Source organism: Papio anubis, chromosome 13 (assembly GCF_008728515.1).
Source record: "Papio anubis isolate 15944 chromosome 13, Panubis1.0, whole genome shotgun sequence".
Classification (NCBI taxonomy): domain Eukaryota; kingdom Metazoa; phylum Chordata; class Mammalia; order Primates; family Cercopithecidae; genus Papio; species Papio anubis.
The window spans coordinates 67626826-67653824 of NC_044988.1; the positions used below are offsets into that span (position 1 = coordinate 67626826).

The 26999-nt window shown below is 46.2% G+C and overlaps 1 protein-coding gene across 2 annotated transcripts in view; it reads right to left on the bottom strand.

Annotated features, from left to right (window-relative positions):
* GABBR2 (gamma-aminobutyric acid type B receptor subunit 2) overlaps positions 1-26999 on the bottom strand; it is a 416448-nt gene that overhangs the window by 116253 nt on the left and 273196 nt on the right. For both annotated transcript variants that reach the window (XM_021927328.2, XM_031654347.1), the window contains exon 8: positions 1532-1592. In XM_021927328.2, the coding sequence (XP_021783020.2) occupies positions 1532-1592 (61 nt within the window). The remainder of the gene's footprint in view (positions 1-1531; positions 1593-26999) is intronic.

Below are 26999 nucleotides of genomic sequence, written 5' to 3' on the forward strand. Positions count from 1 at the left end.
CGGGGTTTTCCAGAAACACTTGGCTGCTGAAGAACACTGTATTGAAGAGAGGTTCATCTAGTCGTTTTGGCTCATCACCCTGCTAATGGCTGCACTGGTCTGCCTCAAGGAACGCCCAGCCCTGTTCCTCAAGGATGCTCCTTCACATAGCCCCTGTCTTCACCTCTGTTTCTTCCTCATCACACAAAGAAATTGGTCTGGATGGTTTCTGAGGCCCTTCTGACAGCAACAGAAAGTTCAACACATGACCCAGTTTCTTCAAAAAATAAATGGCCTGTAAAAAGCAGGGGGTTATAATAGATGAAAAGAGACTAAAGAGATACTTCAAGCAGATGCAATGGGTGGAATTTGTGTGGATTTTCCAACAAATCATCTGTGAAGACACCTTTGAGATGATCAGAGGATCCACACAGACTGGGAAATTAAAAGATATTAAAAATTGTTTAATGTTTTAGGTGTGATAATAGTACTGTGATTATATTATAAAAAGTCCTTATCCAGAAGAAATGCATACTGAAGTATTTATAGAATGAGATGAGATCATGTCTAGGAGCTGCTTTAAAACACTACAGCAAAAAAGGGGGGATGGGGTGAGTAAAGATGAAAGAAGATTGGCAAAATGTCGATAATGATTGAAACTGGGTATTGGGCACATGGGGGTTCATTATGCTGTTCTCTCTACGTTAGAGTCTGTTTGAACATTTCTAAAATCAAAACCAAAAACAGCTGAGTGCACTGTTGCATGTCTGTGGTCCCAGCTACTTAGGAGGCTGAGGTGGGAGGACTGCTCGGGCCCAGGAGTTCGAGGCTGCAGTATGCTATGAACGCATCTGTGGATAGCCACTGCATTCCAGCCAGGGCAACATAGTGAGACCCTTTCTCTACAAAAAAACACCAAAAACCCCACATCAATGCAAACATCCTCAGAATACTAACTTAACTCCCACCACTCATAATCTCATAAGCTTTTTAGAGTCATGCGGGAAGACCGAATAGGCCAGGGAAGTACGGTTATCCCTAGGGATCCATGGGGGATTGCTTCCAGGATACCCTGAGGATACCAAAATCCCCTGACGACCAAGTCCCTGATATAAAATGGGGTAGTATTTGCCTATAAGCTACACACATCCTCCCATATACTTTAATCATCTCTAGATTTCTTACAATGCCTAATACAATGTAAATAGTTGTTATACTCTATCATTTAGGGAATAACGACAAGAAAAAACAGTCTGTCCATGTTTGGTACAGATGCAATCATCTATTTTTTTCCTGAATATTTTCAGTCTTCAGTTGGCTGAATCAACAGACGTGGAACCCATGGAGATGGAGGGCTGACCATGGTGTGGCTGAGAAAAAATATTCCAAATAGGTTGAAACGAATGTTTTCAGATAAGTATTTTCAATTGGCTCTGCTTTCTTTTATCTGGAACATCACACTTGCATTCCTTTTGATGTATTATATAGCATAAAACAACATCCCCAAATCTAAATTTTATCAGCTAGAAAGAATAAGCATCAAAATGCCTACCTTGAAATTGAGTAAATTTAATGGTTCCCATTCTCTCCCCGTTCCGGAACACAACTTGACCCTAAAAACAAAACAAAACAAAACAAAACAAAACAAACAAGAATAAAAGAGAAATGCCACATTAGCCCGAATGCCACTGATCTCACACCAATTCATTAACTGTACAATGTGATTATTAATACTGGAGGAAAAACAGATTCCCGCTGGACCACAGATGAAAATCAAACTAATTGTTTTTAAATTGGTTGTGACTTTATCTGGTTAATTTGAGGAGCACAAAATCAATAATGGAACTAACACATGTGAATTGAAGCCAAGATAAGCATCATCATGACCACCATGACTATTTATTAAACACTCACGTGTCCTGTGCTATAATGGGGATGGAGTCTTCTGGGGTGCTGGAAAGATGATGGCAAAGGTGGGGCCCGGCCCTGACTCTGCTCCCTGTGCCCCACCCATAAAGATGTGGGGTGTTGCTGAGTCTGTTTGGCTTGAGGACCAGAAGGGTGCTAGAGGTCTGCTGGTATTTCTTATTACGAACAGAGAATGTTTTTCTAAGTTTTTCCTGAATGGTGACGTCAGTCCCAATTATAACTGAGCTATGGTGCCGCAAAAAACTAAGCTTCTTGAGCCAGCAAGACCTGACTAGTGTCACAGGCAGCTGAGCGCCCCTCATTAGGGACCTTGGGGGCTAAACATAGCATCATCTTCTGCATCTGCCCTGCTGGCTTCCAAATGCTTGGCTAAATAAACCAGGAATTTAGAGATGGAATGTCATCTCTTCTTTCCGATGTATATCCCACCTAAAATTCTGCAACCATATGAGGAAATTGACACACACTATATCACTGAATCTTTATGCCAAACGTAAGTGATGAGTGGATGACCCCCATTTTGCAGATCAAGAAACTGAAACTGAGAGAGGTTATGGACTTCACACAATTGTTTAAGCGAGGCTGCTGGGATTCAAATGCAGGTTTAATTTTAAAGTCCATGCTACTTCACTGTAGCATGTTGCTCTTGATCCAGAAGTAAGTGTCTTCCTGTCTTTCCATTATTGTGAAATTAGGAAAAGAAATGGTTTTAAAGGTAGCCTGCTTTTCTCTCACCTTTATGCTTTTGTGACATCAGGCGACAGCACAGACAATGCTCTGGGTCCCACTGAAGTCGTGGGAGAAAACTGCAGGAAGCACTTTTCCTTAGGCAGAAACCTAAAGACTGAGGCCCTGCGGCTTCCAGAATAAAGGGGGATTGCTCAACCTGATCCCAGAACGAGAAACACCTTCCAAGGCCACTGGGACACCTTTTCGAAACCCTGAAGACAGCTGTGAGTAGTATCAGTTTGAAACTAATGCCCACCGAATTCCATATTCAGGGGAAGGTAAGCAACTCCCTGGAGTGTGAAAACACTTCAGCCAAGGTGAGACAGAGCTGTGATTTTATTTCTAGGGACAACTGAAAATCACAAAACACCTTCTAAAAGGATTACTTTTATGTAAATGGACCACTTTGCCTGAGTGGGAAAGATCGTCCACAAAGATAATTTTTTTTTGTCTGACAAGATGGAGATCTAATTTACCAATCTTCTGCCAAGCTTTGAAGAATTCCACAGGCATCTAGATTTAAAATGTGCACAAATTCTGCAGACTCTTTATTAGTGAAATTACAAAGTGTATGGAATGGTATTCAAAGCTTCCATGGAGTGATACGGGAGTGGGGGTGAGAAGAGCCTCCCTTTACTTTGTGAACAAAACAAATCTTTGAAGTAAGATCTGTCACATTTTATTTTACTAAAAATAACTTTTTTACTAACCGGAACTCCTTCCATCTCTTTGATTTCTCCTTAATTTCTCAGGGGGTACAGTGGAAGTAGGCCAGCGTCTGTGTCTCACAAACTGGGTTCAGTCCTCTCTCAGGCAAGTTCCAGAACATCTCTAAATTATGGACCAAGCACAGGTCCTGGTATAGGACAGGTGCTCTGCAAATGGCAGTGGTAATTTTTATTTAAACATGTTTAATAGCAGGGAGCTGAAATCAAAAGATGTTAAGCACCAGAGAGCTTTCCAGTCCTTGGGAAGTGAGTTTCAACTCTCACATGATTTCAACTGGCAAAGTGGAAACCACTGGGCCCCCAGCCACGATGTCTTCACCTCCCAGAATCATCAGCTCCCAAATGACTGACTTCCCAAACAACATGAGCCACTGTGCGTTCTGCCTACCGATGAGAGAAAGTAGAGGGCTTCTGTGACTGGGGTGACCAAGTGCTGATGGAGACACGGACGTGTAACTGGCTATGTTGAGAGTCTGCATCAGGGTTACCATGGCATCTGTTGGGTTTCACTGGCAAAGCCATCCCTGCTACCCTAAGTATCGCCAACTGGATAGGGGACGACTGCGCCAGCCAAGGCAGCCTTGACAAGACCGGGTATGAGGGAGGCCACAGGCCAGTCAGGTGGTTCTCAAGAAATTCTACCCAATAGGTGTCCTCCATATTAAAAGGTGGTCAATTTACAACATTCCAAAAATATTCACCTACTGCTTACTGAATACCCTTCTAGGGACTGCTGCCTGCTCTTGGAGAGCTTTTTATTTGATTAGGAGGGATAGCAGAAACAAGTCCACCAATGCTTAAGAAATTTCAGTTAGCGATGAATGCTATGAGGAAGATCAAAAGGGTGATGGGAGAGGGAAGTCATTTTTTTATTTTTTATTTTTTTGAGACAGGGTCTCGCTCTGTCACCCAGGCTGGAGTGCAGTTGTGCGATCTCGGCTTACTGCAGCCACCACCTCCTGGGCTCAGGCGACCCTCCTGCCTCAGCTTGGGATTACAGGCACACACATCATTACACCCAGGTAATTTACTAAGGGAGCTGCTTTAGTTGGGTAGTTAGGGAAGACTCTGCTCAAGACGTTATATGAGAGCTGAGACCTATCTGGAAAGAAGGAAATATTCCAGCCAGAGGGAAAAGCCAGGGCAAAGACCCTCAGGTGGGGAAGAGATTGGAATATTCAAGGAACAGAAAGGGCCAGCATGGCCAGAGCGCAGTGAGGGAGGCAGGGTGGTGGCAGATGCATAGGTGGACAGGGGCCAGGTCACATTCTACCCAGAGACCATGACGAAGTGTCTGGACATGACTCTACGTGCAATGAACAGCCATGAGGGTGGGGTGGTAGAGAATGGATGGTAGAGTGGCAAACGTGGAAGGAGAGACTCTGGAGGCTCTGGCTCAGTAATCCAGGTGTGAGAGGATGGTGGCTTCGGCGAGAGTGATGGCCAGACTCTGTCCCTCCCCAGCTCAGAGTGCATGGCGAATGTGACTGAGCACTGAGCCCAGAGCAGCGCCTGTCTTCCATTCCATTCCTCTTATTCTGTGTGGTGGATGCCAGGGGTGTGCCCAGATACCCTGCTCAGGATGGAGGCCCTCCTCCCCAGCTGCTAGCATCTGGCTGCTGTTGAGATGCCTTACACCCAGTCAGAGCTATGTTAGTTCAGGTTATGCCCCCTCCCTGGGGGCAGCCTGCAGCTAGCAGTCAGTGTGAAGGGTCATAGATCTAGCCCCGCTGCCTAGATTCAGGACAGCCGTGAAGGACCATGGGATCCCGAGGTCCCCTGGGATTGGCTGAGCTCATGATTGCCACTGCATCACATTTTGACTTCTCCTGCTGCCCAACACTACTTGGCTTCCTCCCTTCCAGCTTCTGTTCCGGAAAACATTTCCTGATAAACTTTCTGTATGCAAATCTTTGTCTCAGAGCCTGTTTCCTGGGTAATCTAGTCTCAGATACCCTGTCATCAAAGGTCGCTGGGGCTGGCTCTTTCTTGCCACCTGAAGGAGCTGAGCAACAGGGCAGGGTGGGAACAGATGCGGCAATGCTGCCACTAGACAGTTTCAGAGCCACTGTGGCCTGCAGTTCAGCCAGGCGAGCCAGGCCAGCTTCAGTTCCTAACATCCCGGCTTGAGAGCTGGGATTTTTTTTTTTTTTGGTTTCCCTCCCACAAAGGTTGCACTTCTCCCAGCACATGTAGTCTTTATGTAGAGATAAATGTCACGACTCTCCTTAAGCTTTTGTCTTGTGCAATTCCAGGGTTGTAACTGAGAATCATCATGTTCATTCGAGACCAATCCGGGTGATGAGTTTAATTCTAAGGCAAGGGAGTTTGGTAACTCTGGCCGGGGTGGGGGCTGATAACTGTCTGGTGGCTCACAGTTCACACTCACTCTACTATACTCTCCACTGTGTGGCAGGGACTGGAAGCCCTGAAACCACATTTCCCAGAATCCCCTGCCAGCTGGTTTCCATTTAGGGTGTGCTGATGAGAAGTGGTCATGGGAGATTAGAAAGAACGCATAAGCATGCATGAGGGAAAAGCTTTTTTTTTTTTTTTTTTCTTCCTCTGCTCTGGTTGTAGCAAGGGGAGCTACGAGTGACTGCAGGTGTCTGTAGGGCCCAGCAGAGCTTCTGATTCCTGAACCATCGGAGTGTGGGGGCCCCTGGCTGCATGCTCAGTGGCCAGAGATGGGGCACCAAAAGTAACAGAAACAGCAGCAGCAGGAGCCCTGGAGGCCTGTGTACCTGGGCTTTCCCTCCATTATTTCATTTGTATTCTAAATCTGCTCTGTGGTCATTTTTATCAATTCCTTGGAAGTAAGATCCGTTATCAATCAGCATTCAGTCAAGAAAACAAAAACCACTTCAGGCATTTCAGGGGCAATGGCAACATCATTTTCCTTTTCCTTCTTCCTGCCTGAGGAGCATGGCAATTTTCCGGAGAACTGTATCTGTGACAACGGGCTCTACCTGTTTTCCTCTACCATCCCTTCCAACAAAGTTGTAACCAGTTCCCTGTATGAAATCTCCTTCTGAAATGCCTGAAGTGGTTTGTGTTTTCTCCACTGGATGTTTATTGATAATGGATTCTAACTTCCAAGGAGTTTGGAAGAATGACCACAGACCAGATTTGGAATACAAATAAAATCACGGAGGGAAAGTTCCAAGTGGATAACTTATTAATATTTTTTTTCCCCGAAAGAGATGTTGCTAATGTCAAAGAAAGCAGTCTGTTTCATAAAAGTCAATCCAAACTAATAGTTCAGGTTTAATTGGGAGCCATAAAGCTGTATTTTCTTCTTCAGTGAAGTCTTCAGAATGTATAGGGTAACTTATGGACAAAAACCTAAGTTTTGGCGTTTGCCAACAAGAGTAAACATTGCTATCTATGTGAGCTTGGATGCTCATTGAGCATTTCTGAGCATCAATTCTTCTATTCTTCTACTTGAAAATAGTAAGAACAATACAAATTTCTCAGGGTTGTTTCTGAGAATTAAAGAAGATGATTATGAAATGAGAATAGCCAGGGATGGTGCACAGCAAGGGGTAACTTATCGTGAAGGGTAACTGTTATTGTAACGCCTTGAGTTAGCAAAATCTCATTTTTATTTTTTTTGGTTTTGAAACAGGGTATTGCTCTGTTGCCCAGGTGAGAGAGTAGTGGTACAATCGTAGCTCAATGAAACCTCTGGCTACTGGGCTCAAGTGATACTTCCACCTCAGCCTCCCGAGTAGCTGGGACCACAGGTGCTTGTCACCACAACCAGCTAATTTTTAAAACAATTTATTTGTTGTTGAGATAGGGGTCTCAGTATGCTGCCCAAGCAGGTCTCAAACTTCTGGCCTCAAATGATCATCCCACCTTGGCTCCTCTGCAAAGTGCTGGGATTATAGTTGTGAGCCACTGCACCTGGCTGCAAAATCCCATCTGATGTCAGTTCAGAATCCCCAGAAAAGTTAGTGGGGAGTAAAATGGACACTAAGGATTCCAGAAGCCAGTAGGGTTTAACAGTCTCCTCTTAGAAAAACTAATTCTCTGTTTTCATTGTTCATCTTTAATACTTAACTACTAAGCATGAGTAAAATTCACTCCAACAAGTTTATGAGTCTTATAGGTTAAGCCCTTTGTTGGGGCCTCTTTTTTTCCCTTCTTTAATTTCACAGTGGAAGGCAGAGATACTCTCCCTGGGAACATGATCTGGTGTAGGGTCAGAGAGGCAAGAAGGGCAGCTTTCATGCTTCAGCCAGTATTATAGGCAACACGTGGGCAGGGGCCTGAAGCTACTTTGAGTGAAGACTCGCTGGGCTCAGCCGCCTAATATTCTGGAGCCCTGGGCCCACTGAGGGACAGTCTGTGCAGATCACAGTGCACTTAGGGAAGGGTTTTCTTCCTGAATATGACTCTAGACTGCACTCTTGTCTCTGGGCTGTCAAGTTTGCCTTTGGGAGGTGTGAGCATGCATCCTTATTGAGGATTTGACTTGTGCTGTGAGAAATAAGATCTATCCTGACACATCACACTGGCAGGAAAATGTTTAAGTTAATGGAAGTTGAAGGGTGTTAGGGCTCTGAAAACAATACTCCAAAACGAAGGCCTCAGAAGTCTCCTCAGAAGCCAAAATTTTTCTCTGACCTTCTCCTGGCCTCCTGTCTCTCAGTCCCTTGCTCCTCTGGGGCCAATCACAGAAAGTCGAATCCCTCTTCCCCAAAGCGAGTCGGAGAAATCAGGACCCCTTTTCTCCAAAACTAGCCATAAAAAGTAAAAATATTACTCCAGCATTCCCTCCAAGTTTCTGTGTAAAAACTGGCTATGAAGAAACTATGTGACTTACCTTATTTGACTGTAGGTCATAAGACCCCCATTCCAGAGAGAGCCCTGTGCTTCCAGAAGGAAGGAATGTATGCTCAGAGAGGTCAAGAAGAATCCAGACAGACCAGCCTTGCTGGTTTCCCCAGTCTATCAGTATTGGATCATAGCCTTTTAGTCCAATCACGTTTCTACACGGTTGTCTAGAGTTTATTGAACCTCAGCATAAAAATGGACAATTTCCCCTGTATCTCTAGGTCTTCATTCTGAAGGCTCCCATGTATATACATTAAATAAATGTGAATGCCTTTTCTCTAATTGGAAGTTGATTTTCCAGTGAACCTTCAGAGAACCAAGGAGAAAGCTCTCCTTAGGCCCCTACAAAGACCATGGGGGACCCTGGTAAGTTCTGTTGGAGGGGGCAGCACATCAATGTCTGTGTGGGGGATGCAAGCCCATCGTGGACTGTTCTGCTGCCAGCCCTCCCCCCAGGACAGGACTGGTCTCAAAGAAACAATGTAGACTTTGAGAAAACACTGGGGTTAAATTGCTTCTGAGGTGTTGCAAAAAGGGTGGAGATCTGCATGACGCAGGCTTGAAGGAGAAGATGCCCTGTTTCCACAGGGATGGCAGGATGTGAAAGAGAGACAGACAAATAATTGAGTACATCCACCCACATGTTCTGTAAAGATTAAAAAATACTCTTTTTTCTTTTTCTGTATGTCCCCTTGAGCTATAGGAGAGGCCATATTTTGTACACAATTTAAAATATTTTCTTACACCAAAAATTCTTTTGTTAGACCAAAGCATTCAGGAATGTTTGATGCACTCATAGAGCCTAGAGCAGCAGGTTTGCAGGGAACTGAGAGGAGGAGCAGAATGGGAGGTGGGGTCTGTCCCACTGCCAGCCTTCGGTGGATGGGCAATAAGGATGCAGGGGCATCTTTCTGAGGGACCATAATCAGACGGCTCAGAGGGTACAAGTAGTGACCCTCCACAAAGCATGTGGTGGCCTAAGGTGGGGCTGTGTGCACTGGAGGGAAGCAGGGACCCAGAGAAGATAGCTGGGTGGATGGCCCAGGAAGGGTGGAGCAACTCCCCCTCTTTCCTTCCACTTATTATAATAAGAGACTCAGGCTTATTTAGAACAACAAAATATCAGGCATAAATGAATGTGTAAGAAGTACAGGAAAAGTGAAGTAAATTTTAATACAGACACATGATGAAATATTAGGATACATGCATTCAATCAGCAAGTCCTGTTGGGCACCTATGATGTGCCAGATAGGCGCCAGATCAAACACTGAGCAAAATCAACATGGTCCTAGATTGCATGAAGTGTAGGGTCTGGTGGAAGACAGAGACATTAAGCAATAAACACACGGATAAATAGAGAATTACAAACTGTGATCAGTGACATTAAAGGAAAAGAACAGGGCGCCAAGAGAGAAAACTACAGGAAGACCCTAATTTAGGCTGGGGGCCAAGGAGGGCCTCTCTGGGAAGGTGGCATTTGCACTGAAACCTGAAGGAGCTAGCTGAACCAAGAGCAAAGGGGAGAACATCCTGGAAAGAGGAAATTGCAAGTGCGAAGGTCCTGAGGCAGGAAAGAGATTGGGAAATCCGAGGACCTGAAACAGTGCCGATAAAGCTGTAGGTGGTCATTGAAGAGGAGCTGAGCAAGAAATGTGATTGGCAAGGTGGATGGGTGCAAGGCCATGCAGAACCTTACCAGTCATGTCAAGGATGCTGAGCTTCATTTTGAATGCAAGAGGAGCCACTGAAGGGTTTTAATGAGGGGGTGATTTGACCTAAGTCCTATAGATGTAAGCATCATATTACAAAAGTTATCAAAGGTTGGAACAAGTGATATTCCAATTGTGCCAGTCACTGGCTAGCTGTTCAACAAATTCATTTCCTTTTCCTTCTAGGCACGTGGTCAGACTAGGTTTTCCAGACTTCCTGATGGTTGGGTACGGCCATGTGACAGTCCTACCAATGGAATGTGGGTGGGAGCGACATGGTACTCCAGGCCTGGCCCATGAAAATCTCTCACAAGATCCTGATCCTTCACGCTTCCCCGTTTCCCCTACTGTGAACCAGATTGATAGGATCTATCAGAGAACCCTGAGGCCTAAGGAACAGTGAGGACGTGAGACAGAGGGGCCTGGGCCCACGAATGATTACATGCAAAGACTGTCTAACGACCAGAAGGACCCACTTTGGACTTTGTATAAGAGATAAATAAAATTTTACTGTGTTAGTCCACCAAGATTCTCAGATAACTTCGTTACAGCAGCTAGTGTTATTTATCCTAACCAACACAACAATGAATTTAAAAAGTGAAAAAAAAAAAAAAAAAAAAAGAATACAAATTGTATATACAGTATACTCAGAATTATGTAAAAATTACCCCCACAAAGTAAAAATGTTAACACTGGTTGGTCCCGGGGAGTGTGATTATGGCTTTTTCGTTTTGCTTTTTAATACTTTACCTATATTCTATAATAAATGGGTATTATTTTAATAACAAGAAAACTTTATTAAAAACTTTTTTAAAAAGATGTTATACGGAGGCACATTTTACAGGCAAAAATAGCAATATCATCAGCAATAAACTAATACTCCCTCTTGAAATAGATTAATTTTTTTACTATTTTACTAATAATTTTACTGACTAATTTATTTACTGTTTTATCTGTGTAAACATAAGCCTGTTTCCCCTTCAAAGTCGAATAACAAACAGAGCAATGAACAAGGAGTCAGAAGACAGATTCAGGCTGAACTTGGCCATTTTCTGGGAAGGGAAGCTGGGACAAATGCCTTTTCACCTCTGTGCTCAGGCTTCCCTCTACAAAACGTGCAGAGATGATATTGTGCAAGCTACTTTTAGCTTTGCTGAAACATTTGTGTACATTAAGATTTTTTCCCCCTGGGGTTCTCCTTTATTAATAGATTTTCAACAACACCCTCAATGGAATGAGGTATGTATGATTATTTCCATTTTACAGATGAGGAAACTGGAAACTGAGAGCCTGAGAGGTCAGGACTTTGCCTAGGGTCACATAATGAGTAGGCAAAAGGACTGGGACTCACCTCAGTTGTGTCAACTTCAAGCCCATGCTTCTAACAACAGGCCATCCTCCCTCCTCTTTGCAAGAAGCAGTCATTGATCAGAAAAAGAGCTCTCAGCAGGGGACTGGAGTAAGTACCATGTGACCTTGGGCTAGGGGGATGGTGCATGGGTATAGCAGGAGTAGGCAGAGAAGGAGGAAAGATAGGTAGTCAGGGATGTGTTGGTAAATGTTTAACAGCTGGTTCTTTGGGGAGAAAAAAAAAGAGCTCTGATTTGTAGTGTTTGCCAATTTCCATGGTGTAAATACACCCACCATGGTGGATTTCAAGTTATCAATGATTTAACAGCTGGCTCACAAATTCCTGATAATTTAACAACTGGCTCTCAGCTCTCTCTGGAGCCTGCAGGAGCTGGCTCCAGCACACCCATAACCAAGCCAGTCCATCTGGCTTCCAAATTAAGATTGTGAATGCAAAATACCCTGTTTTTACCTGCACAACTGGGTGAGAATCTCTTCCCTGAAACAGGCGAGGAGGCTACAAATCAGAATGGGACTAGCTGGAGAGAAGGGGTTTGTGCCGAATATTTACCTACTGTCTCTCAGCTCCCAAACCTGCCTTCTCTATCCTGCTCTGTGATGCTGGGGCCAGGGCTCCACAAGCCACATCTCCCAGACTCCATCCTATTAGCTTCCACCAACAGGAGGCTCTGAGGTAGAGTGGAAGGGGACGATGGGAGTCCCTGCTCTCCTATTCTGTCAGGCAGGGTCCTGCCTCCAGCTTCTTTCTGTACTTTCAGCACCAGCCCTGCTATGCCCCTTTGAGGGGCCACCAGACATCGGGCAGACATGCCCCTCTTCAGACAACAGAATACTAGCTGTGCAGGGCTTCTCTGAGCTCCTGGGTTCTGAAAAGCTCATCTCTGTCCTTTCATTTTCCTAGCCCTAAGGGCAGTTTCTTTCTGCAGCTGGTATCCCTTGACTGTCTCAGTGCTCCTTCTGTATTCCTTCCTCTTCCCATCACCTATTAAACAATTCCTTGTATTAAATCCCCTCTGTTTGTTTGAAATGCCTAGCGTGGCTTCTGTTTTTCAGACTGGATTCCTCCTCTCCATCTACCACGTGGTCTCGGGACTTGGTCCTCCAGGCACAAGCCTCCTATGTCAGGTCCCAATTAAAGTGGCCTCCCCTGTTCATGTCCCCTTGGGCACTGGCAATGCTCTCTGCTCCTTCTTCCACACCCTGAACTGAATATGGTAATTGCTTCCTGCTGGATGAAGCTTCCGAGGGCAGGAAAGTGCTCTTTACTCTTCAAGGGCTGGGAAGAAGCAGGATGCAGGACTATTTGTTAAGTTGCATTCAGCTGAATTGAGTTGAACGGACTAGGTTCCCCAGTGTTGGTGGGCCATGGAGCAGGATCTGTCAGGAAGATCTATGAAGGAGAGAGAAGGGATGCCGGCCAAGAGCATTTGCTCAGTTAGCTCCCCAGGGTAAGAGGACTGAAAGACATGCAGAGTGGCCCAAGGTGGAGGAATTGCTTGTCACAGAGGCCTGAAGGTGATCACAGGTTGGGAGACCAAGATGCCCTGGAGGCTGCTGGGCCCTGGGGACCTGCATTCCATGGGCCGAATGATGTTGGCTAAGACTATTTCTTTACAATTAAACCAGAAAGGGCTTGGGGCTTATAGTGGGTAGTTCAGGGTTCTAGTCCCAGTTCTGTCCCCAACTCCATGTGTGTTCATAATTGTGTTCCTTCCTCTCTCCGGGCTTGTTTCCTCGCTGATAAAATGAGGGGGCAACTGGCCACATACTATGTTTGAGTGCCTGCTCTGGGACACAGCATGCTAGACCCTGCAGTGTTACACTGACTAAGCCAAAATCATTGTCTTCTAGAAGCTCTCAGCCTAACAGAGATGACATATTTTTTTTTTTTTTTTTGTAAGACTTAGAAGGCAATGTGAGTTGCTAGGAGAGAATGGGTACAGAGGGCTGGGAGCACAGAGGAAGGGCACCTCTCTTTGAGGGGGTGACTTAGGGGTGCAGAGAAGAACGATCATGTTATGCAGGCAAAGAGGATGGGAGAGGAAATGTTCTAGGCAGAGGGAACAGTGCATATGCAAAGCCTAGAGGCGAGAGACAGTGTGGCTCTTTGGAGGACTAGAAAGGAGGGTGACGTTGCTGTGGGTGGTGTGCATGGTAGGGCAGCTGGTGGGAGGCAGGGAATGCAGGAGCTGCGTCAGGCAGGGCTTTGGACCTTATGCCCCAAATAAGGGGCCACAAAAGGGGTGTCAGCTGGGAGGTAGCAGGTCCAATGAGCTCTTTCCGTTTTGTGGAAAATGGATGGGCATGGGGGAAGGACTGGAAGCAAGGCAGCCAGTGAGAAGCTGTGGAATCCATGGGAGAGGAGGATGATGTAGATGGAGCAAAGTAGATGATGCATGAGGTGGGAGGGAGGCTGGGTATGGTGGTTCATGCCTGTAATCCCAGCATTTTGGGAGGCTGAGGTGGGAGATTGCTTGAGCCTGGAGTTCAAGACCAAGCTAGGCAACAGAGCGAGACCCTGTCCCTGAAAAAATAAAAAATTAACCAAGCGCGGTGGCGCACTCCTCTAGTCTCAGCTGCTCAGGGGGCTGAGGTGGGAGGGTTGTTTAAGCCTAGGGGGTCAGTTCTGCAGAGAGCCATGATTGTGCCACTGTACTCCATCCTGGATGATAGAGTGAGACCCTGTCTTAAAACAAACAAAAAACCAAAAACCCAAAAAACAAAACAACCACAACAAAATATGTATACATATAAATGGGAAGGAAGTGGACGTGGAATCAACAGGCCAGAAGTGAGGAGTGAATGCAGGGAAGAATGGCTTCCAGCTTTCTGGTTTGGGCAGACAGATGGAGGGTGGTGCCTACACAGCTGGCAGAGGAGAACTGACCAGAGCAGTGACTGGCATCTTTGCCCAGGTTCCTGGGTGGGTGGCTGAGCCAAAGGAGCTTTGTAGCTACAGAACCATGCAACACCAAGCTTCTGCCCAGGCTCCTCACCACCCCCATCCATGGTTCCTTCTTTTCTGGTCATCCGCAGATGCAAGCATCCCTATGATTAGAAGTATTTAATTTTTGCTTTACTGTAGGTTCTATTTTTGTTAAATAGATTAGTCTCCACCAGGAAAACCAAATTGCTGACCAGCTGACCTGAAAGTCTGAGAGATGCAATTTGCAATCTGTTGGAATCTTCGCTTTAAGCCAGGGTGGGCTGCAGATTGGCCCGGGCGGGCGGTGAAGCAGGGCTCAAATTAGGCAGCTGGTGCAGCAGCCATACAGGCACCAGGCAAGGGGGCTCAGGCAGGAAGAGAAAAAGATGCAGATCAGAGAAATAGGAAAGGACAAATGGACAAGATTTGAAGACTCAGGGGACAGGTGACTCAGAAAGGGTGTCCTGCTAGGAGGTGGGCCTCCTGGGTTCTCCTCTGGGACCCCCCAGTCACACTGGTTGCAGTGTCTCCTAGGGTTTAAGGAGATAAAGCTGATATGATCTAAAGCTGGGCCCAGAATTCCTCTTAAAGAGCAGACAATCTTGGTGCCTCCTGGGGGGAAAGAAAGAACCTCCATGTGTTTCTGGGTAGGAAAGACCATGAGTGTCGGGGGCGGCCAGCCACTCTGCTGAGAAAATAGGCTGGAGTTCATTTTCCTCCTGAGGACAGGGCCTGGGAGGAGGGGAAGAACTTCTCAAACAAAACTTCAAAGTGCAAACTGTTAGGTAAAGAGGAGTGGGAGGTGGAGACCACCCAAGGGTGACTGGGGAGGGCCCAGGTCAGGGGTTTCTCATGTTCATCTTGATGCCGCTCTAATTACTTTCTCTGAAACAGCCCCGCTCTGCCTGGCACCCAAATCTTCATTGACATCCCCTCACCAGGCCTTGTCAGAGACGACAGTTTTTGTGTCTTGCTGTGTATGAGTGTAGAAATAGAGAAGGAGGCTGCATTTCTTTCACGGATCAATGTGGCTCTGAGTGGAGGAACACCTGAGGGATCAGGCAGTGGTCCAATTCCCAAGTGAATTCAGCAGAGGCAGAAGCATGAGAGCGCGGGTCCTCCAGGAATTTGGAGAAGTCTCGAGGTTAGCTGTGGGCATCCCCGAACTGAGGGATGGCGCCTCCTGACAATGTTTCCAGGCTCCCAGCAGCTGATTTCAGGTTGTACATAAGACGCTGGGTCAGACAGGAGGCTCTCCAAATCTCGGAGACACTCTCTGGCTTGGAAGGTCTGGTATAGGGCCAGTGGGGGTGGTGATGTGATGAAGGGAAAGGAAAGGCCAAAAGGGTTATTTAACTCTGGTCCCAGAGGAGGGGAGGCCACACGCTCTGCAGGAATGCACTAGCTCCCCCTACCTGGCCCTCCTTGCCCCTCTGGATATGCAAGTCCTCGGTGGGCTCCAGCCAACAGAGGAGCCCCTCCGTTCTCCCAGGCCTGGCTCAGCCCCAGCCCATCTGGAGCCTCGCCTAACTGGAATGCCAGCCTCAGCAAGCCTCAATTGACTCCCACCGGAGCCCCAGTGGCTGCGCTCATCCCTGCTCCCAGGCTGGTGGGAGGAGCAAAGGCATATGCAGGGCTTTTAGAAGAGTGAAGTGCTAGGTTCATGCAAAGAGTCTGTGGCCGGGAATTTACACTTTTTTGGGTTGAGCACTAGCTGTGCATCAGACTAGGCCAGGTACTGGAGATACACCAATCCCCAAGACTTAGTCCCTACCCTTAGGAAGCCCACAGTCTAGTGGAGGAGACACACCTATAGATAACCATAGCACAAAGGCACGAGTGCCCTGATTGGCAGAGGGCCTGGGCTGTAGGGAATCTATCCAGCCCAGGCTTACAGAGGGCTTCCTGGAAAGACGGTTTCTCAAAGTGAGCCCAGAAGCACTAGGGAGTGATCGCCAGGCAAAAGGTAAGGCTGGGGATGGTGAGAGTGTATCAGGAAGAAGGAATCACCTGTGTAAAGGCCTAGAGGTGGGAAAGCAGGCAGAGAGTAGGAAGCAGAAATAGTTCTAGGTTGGGAGGTGGCAGAAGAGAGATAAAGCTCTGGAGGCAGGCAGGGAGCAGGTGAAGAAAGGCCTGTAGCAAAGTCACACCAACAAAGAATGGAAATCGGAGACCTCTTGCTTTGCCAGATATTGAGGCATACCAGAAAGCCACACTAAGAGGAACAGATGGTTTTGGTTCAAAAACAAACAAGCCAGCAGAAGAGAATAGAACCATGGTTCCTAAACTGGGCCCCGAGGTGCCCTAGGGTACCTGAGTGAATTCACCAGGGGTGTTGTGGCGTATTTTAAATTTCCGAGGGAAACAGTGATATTTAACACTGATCACACACCATGTGAACTACTAGCTTGAAGTAATTCACAGTCTCAACATTAGATTGTGCCACATCATTCTGATGACATCACATCTTTGTGAAACTGGGTTTTCAGTGGTTGCTGTGATGAAAAGCAAGTATGTGTAAAAATTGATGAGGAACAGGAAACAATGTGCAGTCTTATTCCAAGGCTTCAGAAGTTGTCCAGCTCCCTGTTCCATTAGTAAAGAATTGTAGTCATTCAGGAATAAAATTACAACTTTATTTTCTGTTTCAATTTCTGTGCACTACTTTTTCAAATGGCCACTAAGTTGTTGAGATTTAAATATTTATTTAGTTGTTTGGATCTAACCGCTTAGAAACTTGTAGTATTTCTTTTGGTTTAGAGAAAAAAATATTGTGTGAAAAAATGCCGTGAAAAAAATTACTGAGACACTAAGGGTGCTTTAAACTGAAAAAGTTTGGAAACTTCTGGAATAAAGGGTTAATAGATAAGCCCATTTTTGGAAGGAAATTTAATTTTCAAAAACATTTGCACCATAAATCAAAAGAATGTTTAACTGTTTAACAGATGACAGTTGGAAAACTGGTTGACTATATAAAGAAAAGCAAAACTTATGCCTACCAAACTCCATAAACAAGAGCAGATATGTGACCAAGTAAAGGTTTAAATGAGAAAGGTGAAGTTAATAGGAGAAAATGTAGGGGAATATCTTCGAAACCCAGAGGCAGAACTTCTCAAACAAAACTTTCAAAGCACAAACCGTTAGCCCAACAATTGATTAATTTGATTATATCAAAATCGAGCATTTCCTAGAAAAAGGACATCCTGGACAAACAGACAATAGAATGAAAGAGGATTTTTGTAAGGTCTAAAATCAACGTGGTCTTAACACCCAGATTATCCAAGGAGCGCCTGAAAATCAACAATATAAAGACAGCAACCCCATCAGAAAAATGGGTGAAGCATCTGAACAAGCAATTTACAGAAGAGAAAAACCAGAAGACAGTAGGCACCTGAAAAGATGCTCAATGTCATTAGAAATTAGAGAAAATTGAATTAAAGTGATGTTGCTTTGTGTCTAATACATGGCAACACTTAGAAATAGAGACTATTCTAGGTATTGGTGAAGACAGAGACATAGGGGCCTCAGGCACTTCTGGTGGGATGTCACAGGAGCAGGCATTCAGGACAGCATCTGGCACTACTTAGTCAAATTAAACGTCCACATACTCTTTGACCCAGAATTCCACTCCTGGGATACAGCCTAAGAAATTCTCATTAAGAGGACATTTAGAAGGCTGCTCTATGCAGCTGTGTGTGCGTGTGTGTGTGTGTCTGTGTGTGATGGAGGTGATCTAGAGAGAATCATAACCAGCAGATTACATGTAATGGAAGGATAGATATTAAAAGCACACTGCTTAATGAAAGGAAGAAAAAAGAGGATACATATTATATACATAATATATTTACATAAATATAAATAAAAATGTACATTTGGCAAAACCATACACCAAAAAAGGTACAATTAGACAGACATAGGGAATGGCAGTGAGAAGTGGGGATGAAAAGGAATGAATGAATGAATGTAACAGGGCCGAGCCTTCCCTGAAGCAGTGATGTTAATTGTCACGAACTGATGACTGAAAGTAACTCAATTCTCTGCACCTGAAGGAGGTTAAACAACGTAAGATCGAACTTAGGCTTTACCTTAAGGGCAGGGGAAACCAACCAGCGTACCAATGCTTGGTACACATGTGTTTGTTCATTCAGTCAGTCATTTGTGTTCTCATTCTTTCATCACATTTTTGGGATCAGTCTCTTCTGGGCTCTAGGTATAACAGGCAGAGCAAACAGGCATTCCATGGCTCTGGTCCTACTGCAAGGTCAAGTATCTAATCAGTCTCCTCTGGTGTTCAAAGGCTCCAAACCTGGGCAAACCAGGTGGGCCACAGGCCTGGTGGATATTACCACCTTCCCATTTCCTGGTTGACAAAAATGAGGCTCAGACAGGTGAGTCACTGAGTCACAAGGTCACAGCTATGACTGTGAGTGGCAGAAGTGGAATCTGAGCTCGGGTCTGCGGAACTCTGAAGCCAGTTACTTCCCCTCCAACCCCAGCAGGGAGGAGGGAGAAGCGCAGTAGTAGTTCTACCCTGGGTTGGCTGAAGGCCTCCTCTGGGTTAGCTTACTCATTCAGGGCAGGTCTGGGAAGGCTTCATGTAGGAGGCAGCACTGGAGGATGAGGTTGTCTGCTTTTTCACAATCGTAGTCCAATGCTAAAAATGCACCTAGGACGTAATAGGTGCTCCATAGACAGTTGTAGGTGAATGGATGGACAAATGAATGAAGAAACGGAGCGGACATACATAGGGCTGTGAGGAGCTCAGAAGGCTGGCACATGAGGGGTGGGGAGGCAGGCCTTGAATCCCAGGCTAAGAAGTATGGACACTGTCAGCTGCAGGGGCCTCCTGCCAAGGTTTGAGCCAGGGCATCCATCCCCTTTATAGGTCATGCTTAGGCAAAGAGAACATCATGCAGCCTTGCCTACTCAGAGTCTGCACAGTGTGACACATAACCCATCCAGGACTTACAGCACAGAGTGGTGGAAAGGGTACTGAAATAGCAATCCCAAGATGGCATGCTGGCTCTGTGTCTAGGTTTCTCCATTTGCAAAATGGTGTGTGTGAGCCTGCATCTGCCAGTGTGTGTATGCACACGTGTGTGGTGGAGCGAGCGCAAGGAGTACTGGCTAGGACAGTCTCCCAGGCTCTCCTGGATCTCGCAGTGCTCAGCTCTGAGTTTGATGAGTCACCAGTTGTGCTCCCAACCTTGGAAACAGCGGGCTGGACTGGCAGGCAGGTGTCCCTGGCATGCCTGATTGAGAACCCATTCTCCCATTTGGCTCAACCCCCCAATTAGAAACCCAGATGGCTCCACAAGGGAGTTGGGGGACTATTGGTTTCATGGACTAAGCCTAAAAATCTTCCATTAAGAGACAGGTGTTAGCAGGCCAGGTGTGGTGGCTCATGCTATAATCCCAGCACTTTGGGAGGGAGGCCAAGGTGGGCAGATCAACTTGAGACCAGGAGTTCAAGACCAGCTTGGTTAACATCATGAAACTCCATGTCTACTAAAAATACAAAAAGCTAGCTGGGTGTGGTAATCTATGTCTGTAATCCCAGCTACTTGGGAGGCTGAGGCATGAGAATTGCTTGAGCCTGGAAGTCGGAGGTTGCAGTGAGCAGAGATTGTGCCACTGCACTCCAGCCTGGGCGACAGAACAAGAATCTGTCTCAAAAACAAACAAACAAAAGAGACAGGTGTTAGCAAAAAAGGAAAGAGAAATAGAAGGCAGGGCTGCTGCATCGATGGCCCCGGTGTTTGCCTGAAGAGGGTCAGGAGGTTCTTCTAGTGGCAGAAACCAGAATGAAGGCTGTAACATGTCAGGAGCAGACTATGAACAAACAGTAGAGTGTCTTAGGCTGTTTGTAGGGCTGGAGTGAGGTCAGGAGAAGCTGGGGAAGATGAATCAATGAACCACTTGGGTTCTCTCCTTTCCCCTCCCACCTCTGGCCTGGGCTTGGGGGCATCCTCATTGCCATTAACTATGGCTCTTCTAAGACCTCTGGTCAACTTATGGGAACTGCTAGAGAATTCAAGAGTCACAGTTTCTTATATTTATAGGACTTGTACCTGGTTTATAGCTGCCAATGCACTTCAGAGTGCACATTTATTTTTCTTGCTCAGCAACCCATCCCCCTTTGGATGGTTTTAATTGAGAAACTATGTCAGCCAGGGTCTGTGATAACCACACTCTAAGGTGGCCCCAAATGACTCTTGCCTCCTGGCAGTCACTACTAAATTCTATCATCCCCTCCCAAATTGAATAGGGCTGGCCCCTGTGACTTGTAGGATATTTCTAGAGAAATGGCAGTGTGTGCTTTCCAAGAGTAGGTCATAAAAAGATGCCGCAGCCTGAGTTGTTTTCTTTTAGATTACTCATGCTGGTGAAAGCCAGCCACCGTATGATGGGGACACTCAAGCAGCCCTCTGGAGAGGTCCTGAGGAACTGAGTCCTGCTGATAGCCAGCATCCACTTGCCAGCCATTTGTGGGAGACATCTTGGAAGCAAACCTCCCAGCACTAGTGAGCCTTAGAACGACTGCAGTCCCCACGGACATCTTGCCTGCATTATCCGAGAGACCCCAAGCCAGAACCTTACAGCTAAGTCACTCCTGAATTCCTAACCCACAGAAACTATGTGAGATAATAAATATGTATTGAATGTAACAGATAACTAATACAGGGCCACAGGAGGAAACAATTCATCCTGGATGGCTCAAAAGAAGAGACTTTATTAAAAACTACTCACAGAGTAGGGGGCAAATTGAGGGAGTAGACAAGGGAAGGTGATGTGTCCACTGACCAGCAATGGCAGGAGCTGCTACCATACCTCAGAGTGGAAGGAGGAAATAGTATCACTGGAGATTCATCAAAGTGGGAGACAAGGAGGAGAAGCCACAGCCATGGAGGGGCACAGCTATTTCAGGAGATGCAGCCCCAAAGCAGGGAGGAAGGCAAAGGCTGAACCTGACCTATCTCCTTCCTCCTGGACTCCAATCTCTTGCGTGTATTGAACCAGAAACCAGAAGACAGAGGATGTCATCCACGGGACCAGCCTCCCAGAGCACCAGAGCAGGGCAGAGAATGCATGTATGGAAGAAGAAAAGGAGAGAGACAACACAGAGACCCCCTTGGCCCCATGCTCAGCCTTGAAGTTCTGTGAGGCTGGCTGTACGCAGGGATGGATCACATGACTGGGACTAAGCCAATCAATACAGACTATTCTAGCTATGTGATTGGTTCAGAAATGGGCACATGACCCAAGTCAGCCAGCCAATCAAAACTAATGGGACTAGCAGGGATTTTGCTGGTGCTATTAGGAAAATGGGTTCCCTTTTTTGCTGGACTTGGTGCTGACATGATGGAAAGCAGAAGCAACTGTGCAGAGGCCGAGAATGGACCTGGCCCAGGAGAAAGCAGACCCAGAGATGGAGAGCTGGAGAAACCTCATCCTAGACTTGACTGTTATCTTTGCTGAAGCACAGTTTCCTATTACTTGCACCGGAAGAGTCCTGAATGATCCGTTCTCATCCACATCTTTGGTGATCCTTGAGGCAGCTTTCTGGGTAGGCTGGCAAAGACCATCGATTCCATTTTACAGATGAAGAGATTGAGGTTCATTTCCCTTTATCACATGGCGACCAGTTCATTTTATTTCATGATTAAGTTAAAAACTCACCTAGGTTTTTGGGGTGTGCGTGTTTGAGACAAAGTGTTGCTCTGCTGCCCAGGCTGGAGTGCAGTGGCGCAATCTCAGCTCACTGCAACTTCCACCTCCCGAGTTCAAGTGATTCTCCTGCATCAGCGTCTTGAGTAGCTGGGATTACAGGCGCGCACCACCGTGCCCGGCCAATTGTTGTATTTTTCGTAGAGGACAGGGTTTGGCCATGTTGGCCAGGCTGGTGGTCTTAGACTCCTGACCTCAAGTGATCCGCCCACCTCAGCCTCCCAAAGTGCTGGGATTACAGGCGTGAGCCACCATGCCCGGCCGGATTTTGGTCTATATTTTTGTCATCACATTTTATGGTTTTAGATTTCTGACTTCTATGTCAGTGGCCTTGCTGTATACATGCCTTTTATTGAAAACTGCTTCAAACTCTCTTTAGAAGTAGGTGATACACAATTACTAATTTTAGTCAAACAAGCAAACAAGGCATGGTGGTTAGGAAGATTTTCCAAGGTCACACATCTTGCAGGCAGTGGATTACAGGAAGACAGGACGAAAGCTTGTCGAGGACAAGCCACTCACTCAGTGTCTTCCCAGGGACTTCAGAACAAAGCAGGGGAGCTTTGCAGTCTGGAAGGGGAGACAAGAAAACATGTGTCTTCTCTTGACTCCTGAGTTGGCCACAGTCCTTTTAAGTGGCTTACTGGGATGATGCAGTCTAGATTTCTCTGACATTGTCTCCAACTTCCCTCCCTCTTCCTGATACCATTCCAGCCACACTGGCTTCCTTGTCATGCCCACACACTCCAACTTCTTTGCCTGCCTGGTAATTTTTCACTGATGTCAGACCCTTCTTTGGGTGTTAGCTTTTAAAAATACTCCTTGAGGCTGGGTGTGGTGGCTCACGCCTGTAAACCCAGCACTGGGAGGACGAGGCGGGAGGATCATGAGGTCAGGAGATTGAGACCATCCTGGCCAACATGGTGAAACCCCGTCTCTACTAAAATTTAAAAAAAAAAAAATTTGGCCAGGTGTGGTGGTGCACACCTGTGGTCCCAGCTACTTGGGAGGCTGAGGCAGGGGAATCACTTGAACCTGGGAACTGGAGATTGCAGTGAGCCAAGATCACACCACTGCACTCCAGCCTGGTGACAAAGCGAGACTCTGTCTCAAAAAAAAAAAAAAAAAAAAAAAAAAAAATTCCTTGAAATATTCTTAAATTTTGTCTGGGACATATTTAAGTTCCTTGGAAGGAGTTTGACCCCTTTGGGTCTTGCCTTTAAGCTTTCTTAGGTGGGACCAGAGCTGTCTTCAGTCTAGGGTTCATTTCACCCCACTCCTGAGATGACCCCCTTCTGAGTATTCTCCCTGTGATTTATTAAATTTTTTCCCACTCAAGCTGGTGGGAACATGAACTATTCCCGGTCCTGCCTGAGCTCCGAGGATCCTTCTGCCTGTCTGTTCCTTTCTGCTGGTTCTTTCCCTCGTCTCAAGTGCTTTCCTCCGCACATGTGCCAGTAAGTACTCAGCTGAGGGTGGGAGCAGACCCCTCTGAAGACCTGCATAGTCCTCCCTCCCTCTGCATGGAGCTCTCTCTTCTCCAGTACTCTGCCTGCAAACTTCTGTCTCCTTCATCTCTGAATTCTTAGCTCTGTCTCTGCAACTCAGCAAGACTGCCAGGCTCTGTTTGGGTTCCCTGTGCTGGAAACCCTATCTGGGCGATCGTAAGATTCACTTCCTTTGTGCTCCTCCTCTCAGGGGTCACTGTCCTCTGCTACTTGTAGCACATGTCTGAAAACTGTCATTTCATATAGCATTTGTACTGTTTTTTTTTTTTTTTTAACTTGTTTATGGCACGAAGGTAAATCTGGTCCCTATTACTCCTCCATCTTGGCTGGAAGTGGGAAGTGGAAGCCTCCAACTCCAGAACTCCAGATACTCTCACCTTAGGACTTTGGGCTGGCTGCTTATCTGCTTGGCTTTCTCTTACCTACTCGCTTGCACAACTCATTCCCTCACCTCCTTCAACGCTTTTCTCAAACGTTGCCTTCCCAATGAGGCCTTCCCTGGCTAGCCTGTTTAAAACTTCTCTCTTCTCGCCGTCCACTGGTAGCATTTCCGATCCTCCTCATCCTCCTACACATTTCTTTCTTTCTTTTGGAATAGCAACTATTGTCTTCTAACAAACTGTATAATTTTCTCATTTAATATGGCAAGGACTGATTGTTTGCCTCCTGGCGCTAGATTGTAAACTCTCTGAAGAAAGGGATTCGTTTTGGTTTTGTTCACAACTGTATTCCCAGCTCCCAGGACAGTACTTGGCACACAGTAAGTTCTCAAAAATTATTTGTTGAATAAATAAATGATGGAAAAGGTGATAGAAAAAAACCCCACACAAGCACAATTATTAAGTTTGGAAATTCTGATGCGTGTGTGGGAGAGTAGCTAGTATGCCTTCTGGATCAAGAGCAGAATTCAGAGAAATGGCTGGAAACACAAGTATGGCCTGGTTGTGGAGTTCCTAGAATGCCAGGCTGTATCCTACAGGCAGTGGGGATAGGGAGCCATGGAAGGTTTTGTTTTTGCTTTTTTTTTTTTTTTTTGATATAGAGTCTCACTCTGTCACCCAGGCTGGAATGCAGTGGTGTGATCTCGTCTCACTGCAACCTCCACCTCCCAGGTTCAAGCAATTCTCCTGCCTCAGCCTCCCAAGTAGCTGGGATTACAGGCACCTGCAACAATGCCAGCTAATTTTGTATTTTATTATCACTATTTTAATTTTATTATCACTGTTTTTGAGATGGAGTCTCGTTCTGCTGCCCAGGCTGGAGTGTAGTGGTGTGATCTTGGCTCACTGCAACCTCTGCCTCCTGGGTTCAAGTGATTCTTGTGCCTCAGCCTCCCAAGTAGCTGGGACTACAGGTGTGTGCTACCACACCCGGCTAATTTTTGTGTTTTTAGTACAGAGTTTCACCATGTTGGCCAGGCTAGTCTTGAACTCCTGGCCTCAAAGTGATCCACTGCCTTGGCCTCCCAAAGTGCTAGGATTACAGGCGTGAGTCACTGCACCAGGCTTAAGGAAGGTTTTTAATAAGGAGTACCGTGGCCAGAGATTATTTAGGAAGGCTAATCTGGTGAGTGTGAGAATAAGAGCCAGAATGAATGAGCAGCAGAGGGGACAGAGAAAAAGGGGTGGTGGTTGGGATTTCACGGAGGTGGAGTCAGCAGGGCTTGGCAGATGGAAGGGAGGAGTTGAAGATGATCGCCATATATATCTCTGTAGAAACACGGCTGGCGTGACAGTGCAAACTTTGGTTCTAAAAATCCCGCTGAGGTGGGTGGGAAGGTGGAAGAGGGGTATAAAACCAACAGAGCATTAGAGGTGGCTGACCCCAGCACAGAAACCAGGAACCTGACACTTCCCACCGGCATGAACCTGACAAGCTACATAACCCATTGATCTTCAGTTTCCTCTTCCATAAGATGGTCATAATCACATCTCCCTCACAGGGCTTGTTCCAAGGAAATTTAGTACTTCAGGAGCTTAGTAAACATTGGTTCTCATCATAGAATCTTTTCTTTTCCATTATTTTGGAGTCCTAAGAGTCCTGAGTGGTCTGAGGGTCTCTTTGACCATGCCAGGTACCACTCCTCCATCCTACAGATGAATTGAGTCACAGAACTCAGCCCCACATAAGGCCCACTGACTGTCCAACCCAGGACATGTCAGATAGATCCCATGGCCTCCATTCTGGTCACTACCACTCATAAAGGCTGGAGTGGGCAGTGTGAGCCCGAGGAGAGGACCCCAGGCTGGATGTCTGCTCCAAATTCCATCACTTTGTGGGGGGTGTGGGAGAAATGGAACATATTTCCATTACACTGGAGTTTAGAAGGTCAGGGTACTCTGTTCACCGGAGACTTTAATTCTCAAGACATCTGTCCAGCAGCTAAGGTCATTAAACATGGATTACTGAAGCAGCTCTTCATAAGCTAGTTGATGGAATTACTAGATTAGAGGATGAACAGGGAATCTTGTGTACACTGCATAAAGCATTGCAGAGCTGCACATACCACAGGGACTCTGCCAAATTAGTGAAGGGGAGTTGACAGTGGTTATGTGGATCAAACTATCACTACATATGGCTTATAAAGATCCTGCACACTTGAGAGAGAATATAGGTCACTGTTTTATTATATGCCATGGGTCTGTAAATACATACATGTATGTAAAGACATGTACACATACATACACATGTACAAAATTACTGCCTTCTTCATACGTTTACACTAAGGATATACTAGAGTCATAGTCTGCAGGTGATCAATCACAAAAGTAATTAACTGTACACACTCTAAGGCCTTGAAACTCAAGACTTTTTCAAGCTAGCCTCTACCTTATGTTAGGCAACATCCTATATGTTTTTTCTACATATTCAAGATTAAGGTACATACTATTCCCTCAAGCTTGGGGCACAGAGGAGAAAGAAGACTGGGACATCATGTCCTCTAGGCCCAGAAAACTGGGGCCCATGTGGGACAGGACATGCTTAAGGCCTCTTTGATGTCTATTTCAACCTTTCTTTCCTCCCTGCCTGATTCATTTCTGTCTGATGATTCCTGGGGCCACAGCCCCCAGACAAAGACGATGTTTAATGTATTGCTGCCTGGGCATGTTTCTAGGGAAGGTGGGGGCTCAGAGGACAATGTGGTCCTGACCTCAGGGACCAGGGCTGAACCTTATGGAGAGAGTGGCTAGGTGGAAGACAAAGGGACGATGTTCACAGGTGGGATGGTTAATATTGAGTGTTAACTTGATTGGATTGAAGGATTGCATCCTTCAATCCAATGAAGTATTGTTCCTGGGTGTGTCTGTGAGGGTGTTACCAAAAGAGATTAACATTTGAGTCTGGGACTGAGGGCTGGGAAAGGCAGGTCCACCCTCAATCTGAGTGGGCACAATCTAATCAGCTGCCAGTGCAGCCAGAATAAAAGCAGGCAGAAGAACATGAAAAGACTAGACTGGCTTAGCTTCTCAGCCTACATCTTTCTCCCGTGCTGGATGCTTCCTGCCCTCGAACGTCAGACTCCAAGCTCTTCAGGTCTGGGACTTGGACT